Here is a 15975-nt window from a genome sequence, read left to right on the forward strand (position 1 = left end):
CTCTCACTGGTCAAATAATGCGAACGCGAAGCGCGAGCTTAAAATTTTTGGTATTCAGACCTAAAAAAGGACATTGTAATTAATCTTTTGTTATTATGATACGTACGTGTCTCGCTAAATAATGCGAGCGCGAAGCGCGAGCTGAATTTTTTGTAAATATTGACCTCCAAATAGAAAGATTTTAAGGACTATATTCTAGGAATCCATTAAGATTATACACATCTCACCGTAGTAATCTAATGCGAGTGTCAATAAGCGCTTGCTTATTTTGTTAGGATTGCATCTAAACATGCACATAAAGCATTATGATTAACATACCCATCTCACTAATCAAATCCTGCGAGCGCGAAGAGCGAGCTGAAAATTTAGGAAATTCAGAACTGAAGAGGGGCTTTTTAAGGCTTGTTCGTAGAAATCCACGAAGACCATACATAGTTTACTAACCAAATGATGCGAGCGCGAAGCGCGAGCTGAAAATTTTTGATATTCAGATTAGAAAAAGGGACATTTTAAGGACTGATTCTAGGAATTCATATTTCACCAATCCATTACTGCGAACGTGAGCACGGACAGGAAATGTTTTATAGTAAGACCTTAAAATGGGGCAATCACTATAAGTAGTCATGAAAAAGAAGCATACTATTGTACATAAAACAATAATATTAAACTCGAAGTGCGAGGAAATGTATTTGGCAGTTTGGTGTATATTGACTTGCAAACGGGAGGTTTTAGTATAGCATGATTATATTTCTCGGTATTATACAGAAAATGCGAGCACCAGGAACAATGAAGACATAGGCCCTGAGCAAATTATGTCTTATAAAGTTATGAAAAAAATGTTTCTTATGTAATATAACATAACATAATTATGATATAATATAACATTATAATGAACAGTAAGGTCTTCTTTCCCACTACGTTTCTCTTCCTTTCTCCCTCTTTTTCTTCTTCTCTCCGTTTTTTTTTGTCAGCCGATTGGGGGGGCACGTGCCCCCCCATGCCCCCCCGTAATTACGCCACTGTCTATCATGTTCGTTATTCTGTACAAACAGTTAAACTCAATAGTTTTTAGATCGGTATATAAGATTTAAACAAAATATGGGTTGTGCTAAAGTTGCGCTTGCAATGATTGATTGTGTATATACGTGCGAATATCAAGATCACTTAATTTTTGAATTTCCTCTGGTATTTCCTGTGCTCATAATACCAATGAGAAGAATATGCTCATATAGTATTCAAATTTCAATCCGGGATCCTTACAAGACACATACTTGTACCCAAAAATAGCTCTTCGAATAGCCGACCGGGAAAATGTGTTGATGTGTCCATGATGTGACTGATCTGTATACCGCCTCGAGTCCCCTTCCCATGTAAAAATTTTCGTCATTTTTATCACCACATAATCTTGCGGCGGATATTTCTCTCTCTCTCTCTCTTTTTTAATGAGAACGTCATTAAAAATCAATCAACAACAATACAGACGCGATTTTAGGGGGGCTTCAGTCCCCAAAGCCCCCCCCCCCGAAAAAAAAATCGACCACAAAGAGAAAAAAATAGATATAGGCCCTGTTCGCGTGTGTATTGACAAATGCATTATTCTATTTCCATGTCGTCAACTGCTCTAAAATCAAGGCTTTTATATGTTATTCAAATTCGAAAGTTTCTTTCTCGTTCGGTTGCTCCCTCGCCACATGACATCTAAATGCAGGGTGCGAGACTATAGGAAGGCGACGATCTCCTGCAAGTACTAGTAGTATAGACTGCCTTGCAAGCGCTTGCAACTTTTTTTGCCAAACTAACCTCCCTAGTATTGCTAGTATACTTCAACCAGCACGAATATTATAATAGTCAACTGTGTTTTGTCAAAAGTGCTCAGAATTTTAGTAAATTTTTGGCATATTTTTTATATAGAAAATTGCTCTGTCGCTATTTACTCCCTGATTGAGGCTTAACTTATGAAAACAAATAGTTTAGACAAGAGTCAGGACTGTCCATCCATCTTTCAGAAGACGAGATGGATTTGAGTGTCAAAAAGAATTCGGCGCGCCTGGGTGCATATACAGGGTCCCGTTTTATAACGACTTGCTATGATAATTCTACAAGTAACTATCATCCAATTAAATTGAAGGATTTCAGTAGCTTTAAAGCCTTTAATCTGTTATTCGAAAAATTGTTATTACTTTAAAACAAGTGTTATGAAACTGTTACAAGAATTTTGCAAAAAAAATGAAGCACATCGAAAAAATGACAATTTTCATATGTTTAAATAGCATTATTTTGCCACGTTTGATGGTTTCTCTGTAGCACTTTCAGATGTTTTATTGAACACATTCTTTTGCAATGGATTTATAAATATTTCATTTTATCAAAAAGGGCAAGGCAAATCGACACTCAGGGCAGTGATCGTTGCTCTAAAACAATGTTGTACTTTTATTTGGATGTCACGGTGCTCTAAATGCTAGATGTCACTTTTTTAGAAATTCTCACTGGTCACACCATTCCTCGTAATATTTTTTCCTGCCATGTACAGGGGCCGCGGAACCGAGGGGGGGGGGGGGGCTGGGGGCTTCAGCCCCACGTTTTTTCCCAAAACCGTGTACAAAAACGTAAAAATTACCATATGATTGTGATTTATAGCATGGTCACCCCCCCCCCCCCCTCCCCACTTTGAAAACGTACTGCTCAGCGGCCCCTATACGTACCTTTTAATTTTGAGAATATCACTCTTGAACAAAAAAAAAACGCCTGGAAAGATCAATATAACTCTACCCATAAGCAGCAATTATGTAATAAACCACTATAGAAAAATTCTCAATCCCCCCCCCCCCCACAAGGTGAGATACAGCTGGCCTATACCCCGGGCCTATACTTTGGTCAACGAACACAAAAGAATGCGATCTACCACAAAAAGCCATTTGTGTGTATCGTTGGTTTGTTTGTATACAAAAGCCACGTGCGTTAAGCACCTGTGTGTATAACCATGACCGATCAATGGGTATGGGTACAGCCCATAGAGTTAAATACGTGTTTAGGTTTATATAACTCTATGGTACAGCCTGGGTTTAGTGCGCACAGCTACCGGTACATTTGTTTGTAAACAAAACCACGTGTAGCCGGCCTGGAGCTGCTTAATTGGCACCCTCCCATTTTCTTAGATTTATTTTGATCCAGCTCATGTCAAGCTATTTTTTTCTTGGTGAAGATGGTTAACTGCGTTGTTTGTTACAACAAATGATAGCAATGTCTATGAAGAGAAAACGAATATACGACGGTGACGAAGCACGGCAGCTTTTTGAAGCGCTGTATTTTACAGACCCCGCAACGACTGACACCGGCACCGAGTCAGAGTCCGCGTCCGAGACTGGTCTTAGGCTCTGCCTGAGCTCTGACTCAGAGTCCAACACTAGTTCCGATGATGATGAGCATAGTCTTGGACATGGACAATCAGCATCATCTACGATCACCAACATCGTCAGTCAGTCAGAAGACGTCACTGATGATAACGAGGTATGAAGCCACAAATACATTGTAATACTAATAGTATACATTGGCCTATTAATTATTGCAGATCAGGGGACCGTTTCATCAACATTTTGTCTGACAAGTTGTAAGATCTGACAACTTTCTTTAATTCTGATTGGCTGAGAGGCACTGTTACTATAGTAACTGTCTGATAAAATGGGACTTGTCGGATAAAACTTACAACAACTTCCAAGTTCTTTCAAAGTTTCATGAAACGCTCCCCTGGTCTAACTATCTTTAGGCCTAGATCTAAATTCTAAGTTAGAATAGATCTAGGTCTGTACTATTATAGAAAAACAGGCATGTTTGGGCCAGGTGGGAGGGTAGCAGGGGCGGATCCAGCTCCAGCAAATAGGGGAGGGTGGCTTGAATTTTTTTTTTCACCCATTTTTCCTCGATCCGCTGCTCAAAGAGTCGAAAAGTTGATTTTTGTGCCCTTTTTGTTTGTTTCTTTGAAGGGGTTGTCTCGGTGGCGTAATGAGCCCAAAATTTTGAGGGCTTGATTCGACATATCGCATAAATAAATTAGAAGTTGCGAGCAAAAATGTCAACATTGTAATTACAAAATTAAAAAATCAAGTTTGTCATAGACTTTGACATAAAATTTTAGACCTATATTACACACTTATCCCTTTTCTCCCCATTTTCTTGGTCATGAAAGGGGGCGGGGGCATAATGCTGATGGGCCCAACAGTCATCTCTTAGCTTTATTTTCATGAAACAAAATTAAGAAATGTCATAATCTCATAAGCCCTATTTGAATAGCGTGAGCTTTACATTTTTTGAATTTTCATGTATTTTGTCCTGAAAATTTAACATTATGGCAATGTTTGTGTATTAGATAATGTAACTAGATAATTACTGCGAGGGCGAAGCGCGAACAGAAATTTTTATTATGGGTTCTAGCTTGATTGAAAAGGGACCTGTTACAGTTATTAAGGTGATACATATTTAAACATTTAGATAATGCGAACATTTTTTTACATTCTGACCTTAAGAAATTGTCAAAGTTGGAAAATTCTCAGCACTTTTTTAAATAAACGGTATAGGTATAAAAACTAAACAATTGAGATTTTTTTGAGATTTCAGACCTTAAAATGCGCATGTTTTGTAAATCATGAAAAAGAAAGTTCCTACATTAATAATGCGATGTGAGTGCAGACTGGATAATCCTAGCACGTTTTGAATAAAGGTTAAGCTGCATATCTCAACAAACATGTGCGTGCGTTTTTGTTATCCGATTTTGATGAAATTTTCAGCATTTTGCTTTGTGAATTTTACTCTTTTTACTTAGATATAACATTTGAGCCTGGAGTATCCCTTTAATGGATTGTAATCATGCTCTTAAAGATAGGCTTATCCTTAGCCCCTGAAAAGAATGATGATGAAGAAAGAAAATATTTCATGCTTTGTACAGTCAAATATTTTTGTTATGGGTAGGCCTCACCCACATAAGCAGATATGCCTAACATGCTTACACCATATAAATCCTTGGAAGTTGTCAAACTTACAAGCATTCTGAAAAAAAGTCACTGAAGTTTATTACAAATTTACACTTAAAAATAAACCAAGAGCTTCAGACTCAGTATTTTGGTTGTTCCGCTGAATTTTATCTTGGCTCCACTCACCAATAAATGGTGGGAATTGTTAAGCAAATCCCCAGAAACAACAGTTATTCTTGTCTAATTTTGATCATTACTGATGTCTAAATCATTGTGAAATCTGTGACTAGGTTTATGGATGCACAGTGAGTGATGCAGTATAAGTCTAAGTTGTAAGCTGCAATTATTCTTCTTATACTGTAGGTAATAAATTCTGAACTGGAATTAATATCTGAGTGGTTTTATGCAAAAAAAATGATAATTAATCTTGCCAAAACCAATTATATGATTTTTAGTAATTTATGTTTACCAGATAGTCTTTCAATTAGAATGTGCGATACAGATATTAAGAGTGTATCGTCATTACATTTTTTAGGAATAACAATAGATAATAAGTTTACATTGAAAAATCATATTGATAATCTGTGCAATAAGCTTGCCATAAATATAGGGATTATGTATAGATTAAGATCATGTCCCAAGGAGATTTTAAAACTGATGTATTATGCCATTATATATCCATACCTCAATTATGGTATTCTAGCATGGGGAAGGGCAAGTAGCATTCACATTTATAGATTATATATTTTACAAAAACGTGCAATAAGAATCATGTCTCATGCTCCTTATCTTGCCCATACGAACCATCTATTTGCCGAATTGATGTTTTAAAATTTCATGATATTCATGCATTTCAAATTCTTATATTTATGTATTTATGTAAAAATAACCTCTTGCCAGATTATATCAAAACATTCTTTAAGTTCAATAGTGATTTCCATGGATACAACACAAGAAATGCAAAGGATTTTCATCTATCTAAGCCAAGACGCTCATCTTTTAAAAACTCAGTTTTATTTCAAGGACCACAACTCTGGAATTCTGTTTCTGTAGATGTTTCTTATAATGTATGGATTTTTATGAGCAAATAAATTGAAATTGAATTGAATAACCAATGCTATTTTTTACATATTCATTTTAGGTAGGACTTGAAGTGTTCAATTTGAAGAGGCAAGTGAAGGCAGGTCATTCAAGATTTCAGCTCCAAACAAGTGAAGCAGAACTTCAATCAGGTAGGCCCACGGTGTGTTGGCCACTGTTATGGGTATTGTGTACCACATTTTTGAATAACATTCAAATGTTAAAAGAAACCTTTTTATGATTCCGCTATAAATTTCAAGCTTATCTGCTCACAATGCCGGTCTCCTGCGTTCATTAATTATTTTTATTCAATAAGTAAAGTTTATGCTCACATCGTTGTTTTGTATTCATTGTGTAATATGACTATTGTTTATGTTATTGATTATTTTATATATATGGCATATCATTAAGTCACATTTTATATTTATTATTTAGATACAGAAATAAAAACAAGAAAAGAAACAAATTACTGTAGATTTACACAATGTACTTGGTAAAGCTACATTTACCAATTTTACACGGAAACTATATTACTGTATTTATTATTTTCACTTACTACCTGACAAAACTAAAAAAGTAGAAGTTGATGATCAACACTTTGTGCAGATGGGGGGGGGGGGGGGGGTGGGGTGCTCTTGCCAAGACCAATAGAAAAAAAAAAGGAAAGATAGAATTGTGAAATATATTTTTTTCTTAATATTTTGTCAAATTATCTGCTCACTCGCAACTTTTTTTTGAGTTTTACACTAATACACCAAATCTAGCTCCGTCTAAGTTTTTGGCTCATTGTGCTGGTGATGATTATATATGATAAGATGATCTTTGAAGGTTTCCATTGAAACCTTGGTTATATGATAATTGGAGTATATATCCAGGAATATCAGGGGGATTCATGGCTGTAAGCAAAGAAAGAAAAAATGGTTACATAGTATATAAATAACTTTTATCTGAATACTAAAAATTGGTTATTAGTGATCAATTAAGTTTAACTTTGAACATGTATTATGTTAACTGGCATTCCACTGATAATTAGACAAGTTAACTTTAGTCCAACAGATTTTTTGATGAAATGATTGTTAGGTTTAAAGTTGATGGACAAAATGGCATGAGACTAAGTGAAGGTAGCCAATGGGAAGTGTTGCACACTGGCAGTAGACAAATTGGCAATTTACTGTTGTGCACATGTAAAAATTTTATTTAATGTATTCCACTGTACATTAATCAATTTAGTTTGGAAAGGCATGATATACACTTGTTTTAAAAGCTTTAATTGTGTCACCACAAACTTGGCCTCAATAGCTGTTAATTATATTAACAGGCAGTAGTGTCAAGCAGATACATATACATGTAAGTGCATTGATTTTTAATAATCTGCAAGCAGTGTTTAGAGTGAAAACAAATGTAGCTCTATGTGTAGCAGCTATTGTACATGTAGTTAAGTGTTTGGGCTTTAGGCCTAACAAGTACACCTGTTCTATTGTCTTCTTATTAGTTGCCATCCTGTTTTCTTAACTAATCCTCTGCCAGTGGATAGTCTATTCATCTTGGCTCTATTGTTCTACAAGTGGCTCTTGAGTGTACAGTATAGCTGTACTATAGACAACCATCTACAGGGAATTGCATGTACATGTACATATAGCTCCCAATATACATGTAGCTGCTCTTCCAGCATCAAATTAAAAATTGGATTGATGTTTCTAACATTGATCAAAGTAACATGTCATGTCATATTCTCCAAAGAAGAGAACAGAAATTCACATGTAATGGGAGTGTAATTTATCAACCAATTCTTAGCTCATTCGGCCCGAAGGGCATGATGAGCTTATGCCGTCGTCTGTTGTCCGTCCACAATTTCAAAATGCTACTTCTTCGCCATTTCGAGTCCGATTTCAATTCTGTTTGCTTTATATGATAGCACTAGGTGGGGGATTCAAAACCTCTACACAGAATTTTAAAATTCATTAAATATGCTAATTTATACACATTTTTAAAAATTCGGTTGACCAATTAATCTTTTGCTTCGATCTGGTAGAGCTTAATGAAGTTCACCAAACTTCTACACAGAATTTTGAAATTTTTGACCAGAACAATTTTTATGCTAATTTATGCAAAATATATTTTTAAAAATTTGCATAAATACTTCTTCTTCATTATTTGTTGACTGATTTTGATTTTATTTTCTTCCATCTGGTAGAGCTTCATGAGGTCCACCAATCTTCTACACAGAATTTTGAGATTTTGACTAGAACAATTTTTATGCTAATTTATGCGAAATTAATTTATTCATATTTTTAAAAATTCACATAAAATGCTTTTTCTTCTTTAATTGTTGACCGATTTTTACTTTTTTTTCTTCCATCTTGTAGAACTTTACGAGTTTCACCAAAATTCTACATAGAATTTTGAAATTTCTGTAGAAAATTACTTATGCTTTAGAACTTATTCATAAATCACAGAAAATGCCTCTACTTCTTTATTTGATGACAGATTTTGATATTTTATCTTACATCTGGTAGATCTTCATGAGGCCTCCAAAACTCTACACAGAATTTTGAAATTTTCAGTAGAAAATTGTTCATGCTAATTTATGCGAAATGTATTCATAAATCACAAAAAATGTTTTTCTCGATTTTTTGATCAATTTCAATGTTATTTGCTTTACATGATAACTCGAGGTGGTGATACAAAATTTCAACATAGAATTTTGAAACTTATTAAATATGCTAATTTATTCATATTTTCAAAACTCACAAAAATTACTTATTTATTTGTTAATTAATTTTGATTATTTTTGTTCCATCTGAGAGCTACATGAGGTTCACCAAGGTTCTACACAGTGTTAAGAAAATTTGACTAGATAATTTATTATTAATACCTAATTCATATGAAATTTATTCATAGATCACAATTAATGCTTCTATGTCATTTCTTCATCAAATTCAATTCTATGAATCCTCAATCTATGTCACCAATATAATTCACTACAGTGTCAACTGGGCTGAAATTAGAATTGTGTTAAATTTTGTTGTGAGATGCTGGATGAGCTCCACATCATTGATGTACTAGTTGTTTTCAGAATCAGATGGAGAGAAAGAGCTGTTTCAGAAGTAGATATTGTTTGAAATATTGATTATTTTTTTTACAATATGATTCAACAAACAAAAGATAGAAATTATTTAAATGTCAAAATGAAAATTCACATGGAGTGTAATTTATCTCACTTTTTTCAGAATCAGATGGAGAAAAAAGAGCTGTTTCAGAAGTAGATTGGAACATTGATGAAGGTAAAGTACATGTATTGTTTGAAATAAAATAGTCTTAAGAATAATAAGGAATAATATGTCTTCTCGAGAATGATTAACTATTCAAGTTTTACAATTAACTGATACAATTTACATTTTTGACTCGCCTGCGTAGTGGAGCGAGATATATCACTATTTCCGGCGTCGGCGACGTCGTCGTCATCGTCAACAATTGTGTTGTACACCCAATAACTTTCAATAGCTTTGAGGTGGGATCACCAAATTTATACCAGAGGTCCATCTCCTGAAGGCACAGGTCAAGTTCGAATATGAGTCGAATTTGAATAAGGTCAAAGGTCAATGAACTTTCCATGACTGGCACTCTGCTGTGTTGTACACCCAATAACTTTCTATAGCTTCGAGCTCGAGGTGAGATCGCCAAATTCATAACAGAGGTCCATCTCTTGAAGGTGCCGGTCAAGTGCAAATGTGAGCTGAATTTGAAAAAGGTCAATGAACTTTCCATGACTGGCACTGTGCTGTGTTGTACACCCAATAACTTATATAGCTTTGAGCTCGAGGTGAGATTGCCAAATTCATAACAGAGGTCCATCTCTTGAAGGTCAAGTTCAAATGTGAGCTGAATTTGAATAAGGTCAAAGGTCAATGAACTTTCCATGACTGGCACTGTGCAGTGCCGTAGTTTACAATATGCTTTAACAAACAAAAGATAGTATCAATTAAAACATTGAGATGGCATATTGAAAATTCACATGTAACTGGAGTGTCATGTATCTCACTATTTATTTTCAAAATCAGTGCTGTTTTAGGTCACACAGCTCATTAAATATGCGAGTTTATTTCCGCAAGATAACTTATGAAATATTTCACAGATTAAAAAAAACTTTGGTGTGTAGGTAGATGACACTAAAATACAGGCAAAGATCAAATTAGGAGTCCGATGGTCATAGGTCACAACTCATTATATGCGAGTTGGTTTCAGCATGATAACTTACATGAAAAAATTCAATGGATAAAAAAAATTTGGTGATCGCACATTTACTGTGCATCTAAAGAATAGAACAGAACACCCCTTCTTTCATGTAAGCAGCAAACTCTACCACCATATTGATTTAAGAAGATATTTTGCTAGTCATTTACTTTGTGTATTTCTTCTGTACATGTATTTTGATCACATTTATGTACATGTAACTTATTGCATTGTAAATATTGCAATTGGACAAAGGATATGATATGTGTAATTAGTTGGGTTTTTACTCTATTTTTCATCAATTTTTACTCATTTATATTTATTTACTCAATTTTGAATTATAGTTTTGTCTTTACATTGTATAATTTTGTAAATTTTATGCCAAATAAATAATGATGAAAGGTCATATATACATGTACCTGCAAATATCTCATTCTCACAATAACTTGAAAAATAATTAAAATTGATATCGAACGTGGTACAGTGTTTGCCAACCCTCTTGATATTATGATCATATAAGTGCAATGAGAGGTACTACAGTTAAATTAATCTTTTTACACTTTTCAGAATTAGATGGAGAGGAAAGACCTGTTTCAGAAGTAGACTGGCACAATGATAAAGGTTAGATATTGTTTGATACAATGGTTATTTTTTACAAAATGCTTTAACAAACAAAAGATAGTATCAATTAAAACATTGAAATGTCAAAATGAAAATATGCATCTAATTGGAATGTAATTTATCTCACTTTTTTCAGAATCAGATGGAGAAAAAAGAGCTGTTTTGGAAGTAGATTGGAACAATGATGAAGGTAAAGTATTGTTTGAAATAAAATAGTCTTATAAATAATAAAGAATAATATGTCTTCTCCAGAATGATCAACTATTCAAGTTTTACAATTAACTGATAGAATTTACATTTTTATTCCCCGCAGATGTCTAGAGGGGACATTAAACATTGCCCCTGTCTGTCCATCTCCCCACTTGGTTTCTGTGCAATAACTCAAAAGATATTCAAATTTTTGTGTGTAGGTAGATGACACCTAAATGCAGGCTAAGTTCGAATTCTGAGTTACTTGTCAAAGGTCACAGCTCATTACATATGCGAGTTGGTTTCCGCATAATAACTTATGAAATATTTAACAGATAAATTAATTTCATTTTCGGAAATACAAACCTTTTCGAATTAACAAACCTCATATCGTTTTCGGAATGACGAACCTTCGGAATTATGAACCTCATTTCGTTTTCAGACTAATGAACTTCGGAGTTATGGACCTTATTTCATTATCGGATTAACAACATTCAGAATTATGAACCTTTGGAAATATGAACCTTCAGAATAACTGAACCTTCGAAATAATGAAGCTTCGGAATTACAAATGTATGTGAAAATTACAATATTGCAAGCTTTTCTTCCATTTTCCTAGCTTACCAGATATTTAGATAAACTCACAAGTATTGAAAGTTTTGTTTTTGCATCACAGGCACCACATTTGATTACATGTAAAGGTGTATTGTTAATTATTTCATTGTTGACGATCACATATTTTCCATAGGTTTATTAGCCCTTCCATTTGTTTATCTTTCTACACTTCAGAATCAGATGGAGAGGAAGGAGCTGTTTCAGAAGTAGTCTGGCACAGTGATGAAGGTTAGATATTGTTCCAAATAATCATCAATTTTTATGCCCCTGCAGACAAAGTCTAGAGGGGGCATTAAGTGTTGCCCTGTCCATCCGCTCCCCCCACCCACTTGGTTTCGCGCAATGGCTCGAAAAATATTTAATGGTTTCCAAAAATTGTTGGTGTGTAGGTAGATGACACAAAAATAAAACTAAGTTCGAATTCGGAGTCCACATGTGAAAGGTCAGCTCATTCAATATGAGAGACGATTTCTGTAAAATAACTCGAAAAATATTTGATTTATTTAAAAAATATTTATTGTGTAGGGAGATGACACCAAAATACAGGCTAAGTTCGAATTCCGAGCCCGCGCAGGTCAAAGCTCTTTATGTATTCGAGTTGGTTCAGTGGTCTAAATTTATTCATTATATATATATATATATATATATTATTTGAATATTGTAAAGAAATTCGATGAAGAGAACAATGGTAGGCATGCGTAGCTTAAATCAATAATAATAATAATAATATAGGGTATTTATACTGCGCACATATCCACCTTGTTAGGTGCTCAAGGCGCTCCTATATTACCTGGCTAAGCTAGGCGCTCATAGCGCACACAGCTTTTTAAAGAATGACTTCCTACGGGTACCCATTTATCTCACCTGGGTTGAGTGCAGCACATTGTGGATCAGTTTCTTGCTGAAGGAAATTATGCCAAGGTTCCCCAGAGCTATCTACCCTTTTGGAAAAATTGGTGATGCCTAAAAAATGTCTCTGCCGGGAATCAAACACGGGCCCCCAGGTTTGACCGCTGGCGCCTTAACCACTAGACCACAGAGACGGGTTAAATTAAAGAGTTGCCAAAGCTGTTGTACGTGTATAACTCTACACATTTGTATACTTTCTCCCATATGTGTACTGTATCAATAGCTTTGATCCAGCTGAGGCATGGCGGCTTGTCATTGTTCAAAACCCACCTTCACCTGACAAAGGAAATTATAATTGGTATGGTGTTGAAAATCTGTCTATCTGACAGACAATCGGATCGGGGTCTCCCTAGCCACTAACCATCTCTGTGGTCTAGTGGTTAAGGCACCGGCGTTTAAAGCTGGGGGTTCAGGTTCGATTCCGGTAGAGTCATTTTTTCGGCATCACCAATTATTCAAAAAGGGTATATATATGTATAATGCATATTGGTATCTGCACAATATTAAGTTCAATCATATTGATTGAATTTCTAATCGCATTAAGCGGGGGCATCTGTGTCCTTTGGACATGTCAAATTCATAGTTTGTAATATGCCTTAACAAGCAAAAGATCGTACCAATTAAAACATTGATGAAGGTAAAGTACATGTATTTATCATGTCACTGTCCGTAAACTGGGGAAATTATTGTTCAAATAGTGCCTAGTTTAAAAATCTGCCCCCAAACCATGGAAATGAATGAAAGTTGGAGTCAGAAACCCATGCTTGCCCATGACTTGCTGCCCCAAATACCAGAATAATTACTACATGTAATAAAAAATTATCGCTAGGCTTGAAGATTGAATTGCTGCCATAACTTGATGTAAAAATTGTCTGAAAAAAATGAACAATAGAAAATGCATGATTATTTTTAGTTTTGTTGGTCTAGACATATTTATTTTATGCTCTTATTTTTAGAAGAGTCTCCAACAAATTTCATTGAAAAACAATGAAGAAAAAGGTCAAAAACAAAGAAATACATAAGAAATTGCAAAAAAACACAATATAATACATAAGAAAATGTTTTGATATCGCATTTTTTTTATGTACACTTGCTGAGAACACCACAAAGAGTTTCTATACCAAAAATTAGCACATTTGGAGCTTTATTTAGGGAGTTAGAGGAAAAAGTATGATTTCACATACTATTTACGCATAAATTAGCATAATCACTTTATAGTGATTTGCATGAAATAAATTACCAAACAATTTTCAAAATTATGTTCCAGGCAACACGTGCCAATTTTCGGCACAAATGCGTGGATGACGGTCGTATGAACTCCCAAAATACCTTGGCCCAGATAGGATTAAAAATACATGAACGAAATGTTTGGTTGGCATTACCATATTTCACTTAGAATTATGATCTAACATTGGATACTGAACTTTGTTGCTCTCTGTTCAGAATCAGATGGAGAAAACAGAGCTGTTTCGGAAATAGAATGGAAAAATGAGGATGGTAAGTTTTTCGGAATGGTCCCAATATTTTTTGTAGCAACAAATGTATCGTGATGTAAATCTTTTATTTATGAAGAGTCAGTGAAGGAGGATAACTTTAAATTGGTATGATTATTTTTGAGGTTTGAATATTCAGCCCTCCTATTCTCTTGTATATAGCTGCAATTAAATATATATATTTAAACCTAAATTTACCCCCCAACATAATTTGTACAATTAATTTTGTTAAACCTGTATGTACACCAATTATGATCTGATTATGAGTGCACTCTAGACCAATATGTGCTTGCTTAGGATTTTTTATGTGCTAGAAAATAACTTGAAATAAATCTGTAGTAAAAAAAAAATTGAAAGTTTTTTGAGTGTGTCATGAAATAATCAGATCTGGAACTGAAGGCCTGAATTTTACCGCTGGTACTCTATTTGCACTTTGTTAAAATTTGATTGATATAGCGATATATTGCTCGAGATATCACTAGATATTTGGGCATGTGGGTTTTCATTTTTCGAGAGATGTTTTGTCTGGTGGGATCACATGCCCTTGTGATGTTATTGAGGTGACCTGACATAATATCCTTTGCCCCTGTAGATGTGTCATCTTCAGTACCTATAAATGTTGGCGGGGCAATCGTCCGGAGCAATTATTGGTGGAGGATTAATTTATTGTATCCCCGAACAGAGTTCGGAGGATACTATGAATTTGGCCTCGTCGCGCCGCGTCCGCCGCCGCAGAGATTTCCTTGTGAGCGCTCTATCAGCTGCATTTCTTCTCCGATCATCTTAAAATTAGGCATGAAGGTTAGCGAAGCCACTATCCATTTTGGTGTGGGCAAAGGTCACATGGTAAGGTCAAAGGTCATTTCAGGTCAACATTAAAGTTTAAATGAAAGGAAACTACTGCAAGGCATTTTTAAACATGGGTTTTTAGAGCAATTTTGAAATTATCGATATTTGAAATGACACCTAACTTTGCAACCGTAAGTCACTTTTCAACCAAACTTGGATGGTAGATGATTTGGGGTACCTGCATGTTATGCTGCAGTCGGAGGTCACATGGTAAGGTCAGAGGTCAATTTCAGGTCAACATTGAAGTTTACATGCAAGACTCTCTTTCTCTGCAACCATAAGTCACTTTTCGACCACCCGTGGATGGTGGTAGATGGGCTTGGGGAAACTGCATGCTATATGTCGGGTCATTGTCGCAATGATGTATTTATTTGTCAAATTTCCGTGTGAGCTCTATATATTGCAATGACGGATGACGCGATGGGTTCAGGGGATACATGTGCTCGTCTGCGTGACCCTCCGAGCATCTCTAGTTTTGCATAGAAATTGTTAATAGAGCAGATGCAGGCGGAGCAATTGTCATTTCACCAATCAGCTAGCCTACATACTGTATTTAAAACATCTTATGATTAAATGTATCTTCAAGTAATAAATTATTGTAGGCATGAAATCAGTATTCAGCTGCACATTGTGAACTTCATTGATTATTCTTGGTGATAATTTTCCTCATAAAGCTTTATGTATTTTTTTTTCAGTAACTCGTGGTAGGAAAAAGGCGAAAGAGCACATTTCATTGATTCAGATTCATCAGTTTGCAGTGATGGACATATAGGATCCTACATGAAGGGCAGAAGTAAGTGTTACTTTGTTTCAAATCATTGTAGCATTTGTAATTTTAATTTGACCTTTCAAAATCCACAAAAATGTACCTGCAAATGATACTTGAATCAAAGCGACCTTTCATTGACAAAATCATGGAGAAATCAAAACTCATTCAGAACAGAGAAGGGATTTAAGTCTCACTTGGCTGCATGCCAGGGATGTTAGGTAATACACGCCGGCATGTCTTGGAGGTATGTAGG

The 15975-nt window shown here is 35.0% G+C and overlaps 1 protein-coding gene across 1 annotated transcript; it reads left to right on the forward strand.

Moving 5' to 3' along the window:
- Positions 1-2884: 2884 nt before the first annotated feature.
- On the forward strand, positions 2885-15725 carry LOC121420558. Its single transcript, XM_041615221.1, has 8 exons — positions 2885-3507; positions 6106-6196; positions 9275-9328; positions 10845-10898; positions 11035-11088; positions 11877-11930; positions 14055-14108; positions 15649-15725. Exons 1-8 carry the CDS (start codon positions 3232-3234, stop codon positions 15723-15725), a joined length of 714 nt encoding a protein of 237 aa, XP_041471155.1. The 5' UTR covers positions 2885-3231.
- Positions 15726-15975: the final 250 nt, after the last annotated feature.

This window comes from Lytechinus variegatus, chromosome 8, assembly GCF_018143015.1.
Source record: "Lytechinus variegatus isolate NC3 chromosome 8, Lvar_3.0, whole genome shotgun sequence".
NCBI lineage: Eukaryota > Metazoa > Echinodermata > Echinoidea > Temnopleuroida > Toxopneustidae > Lytechinus > Lytechinus variegatus.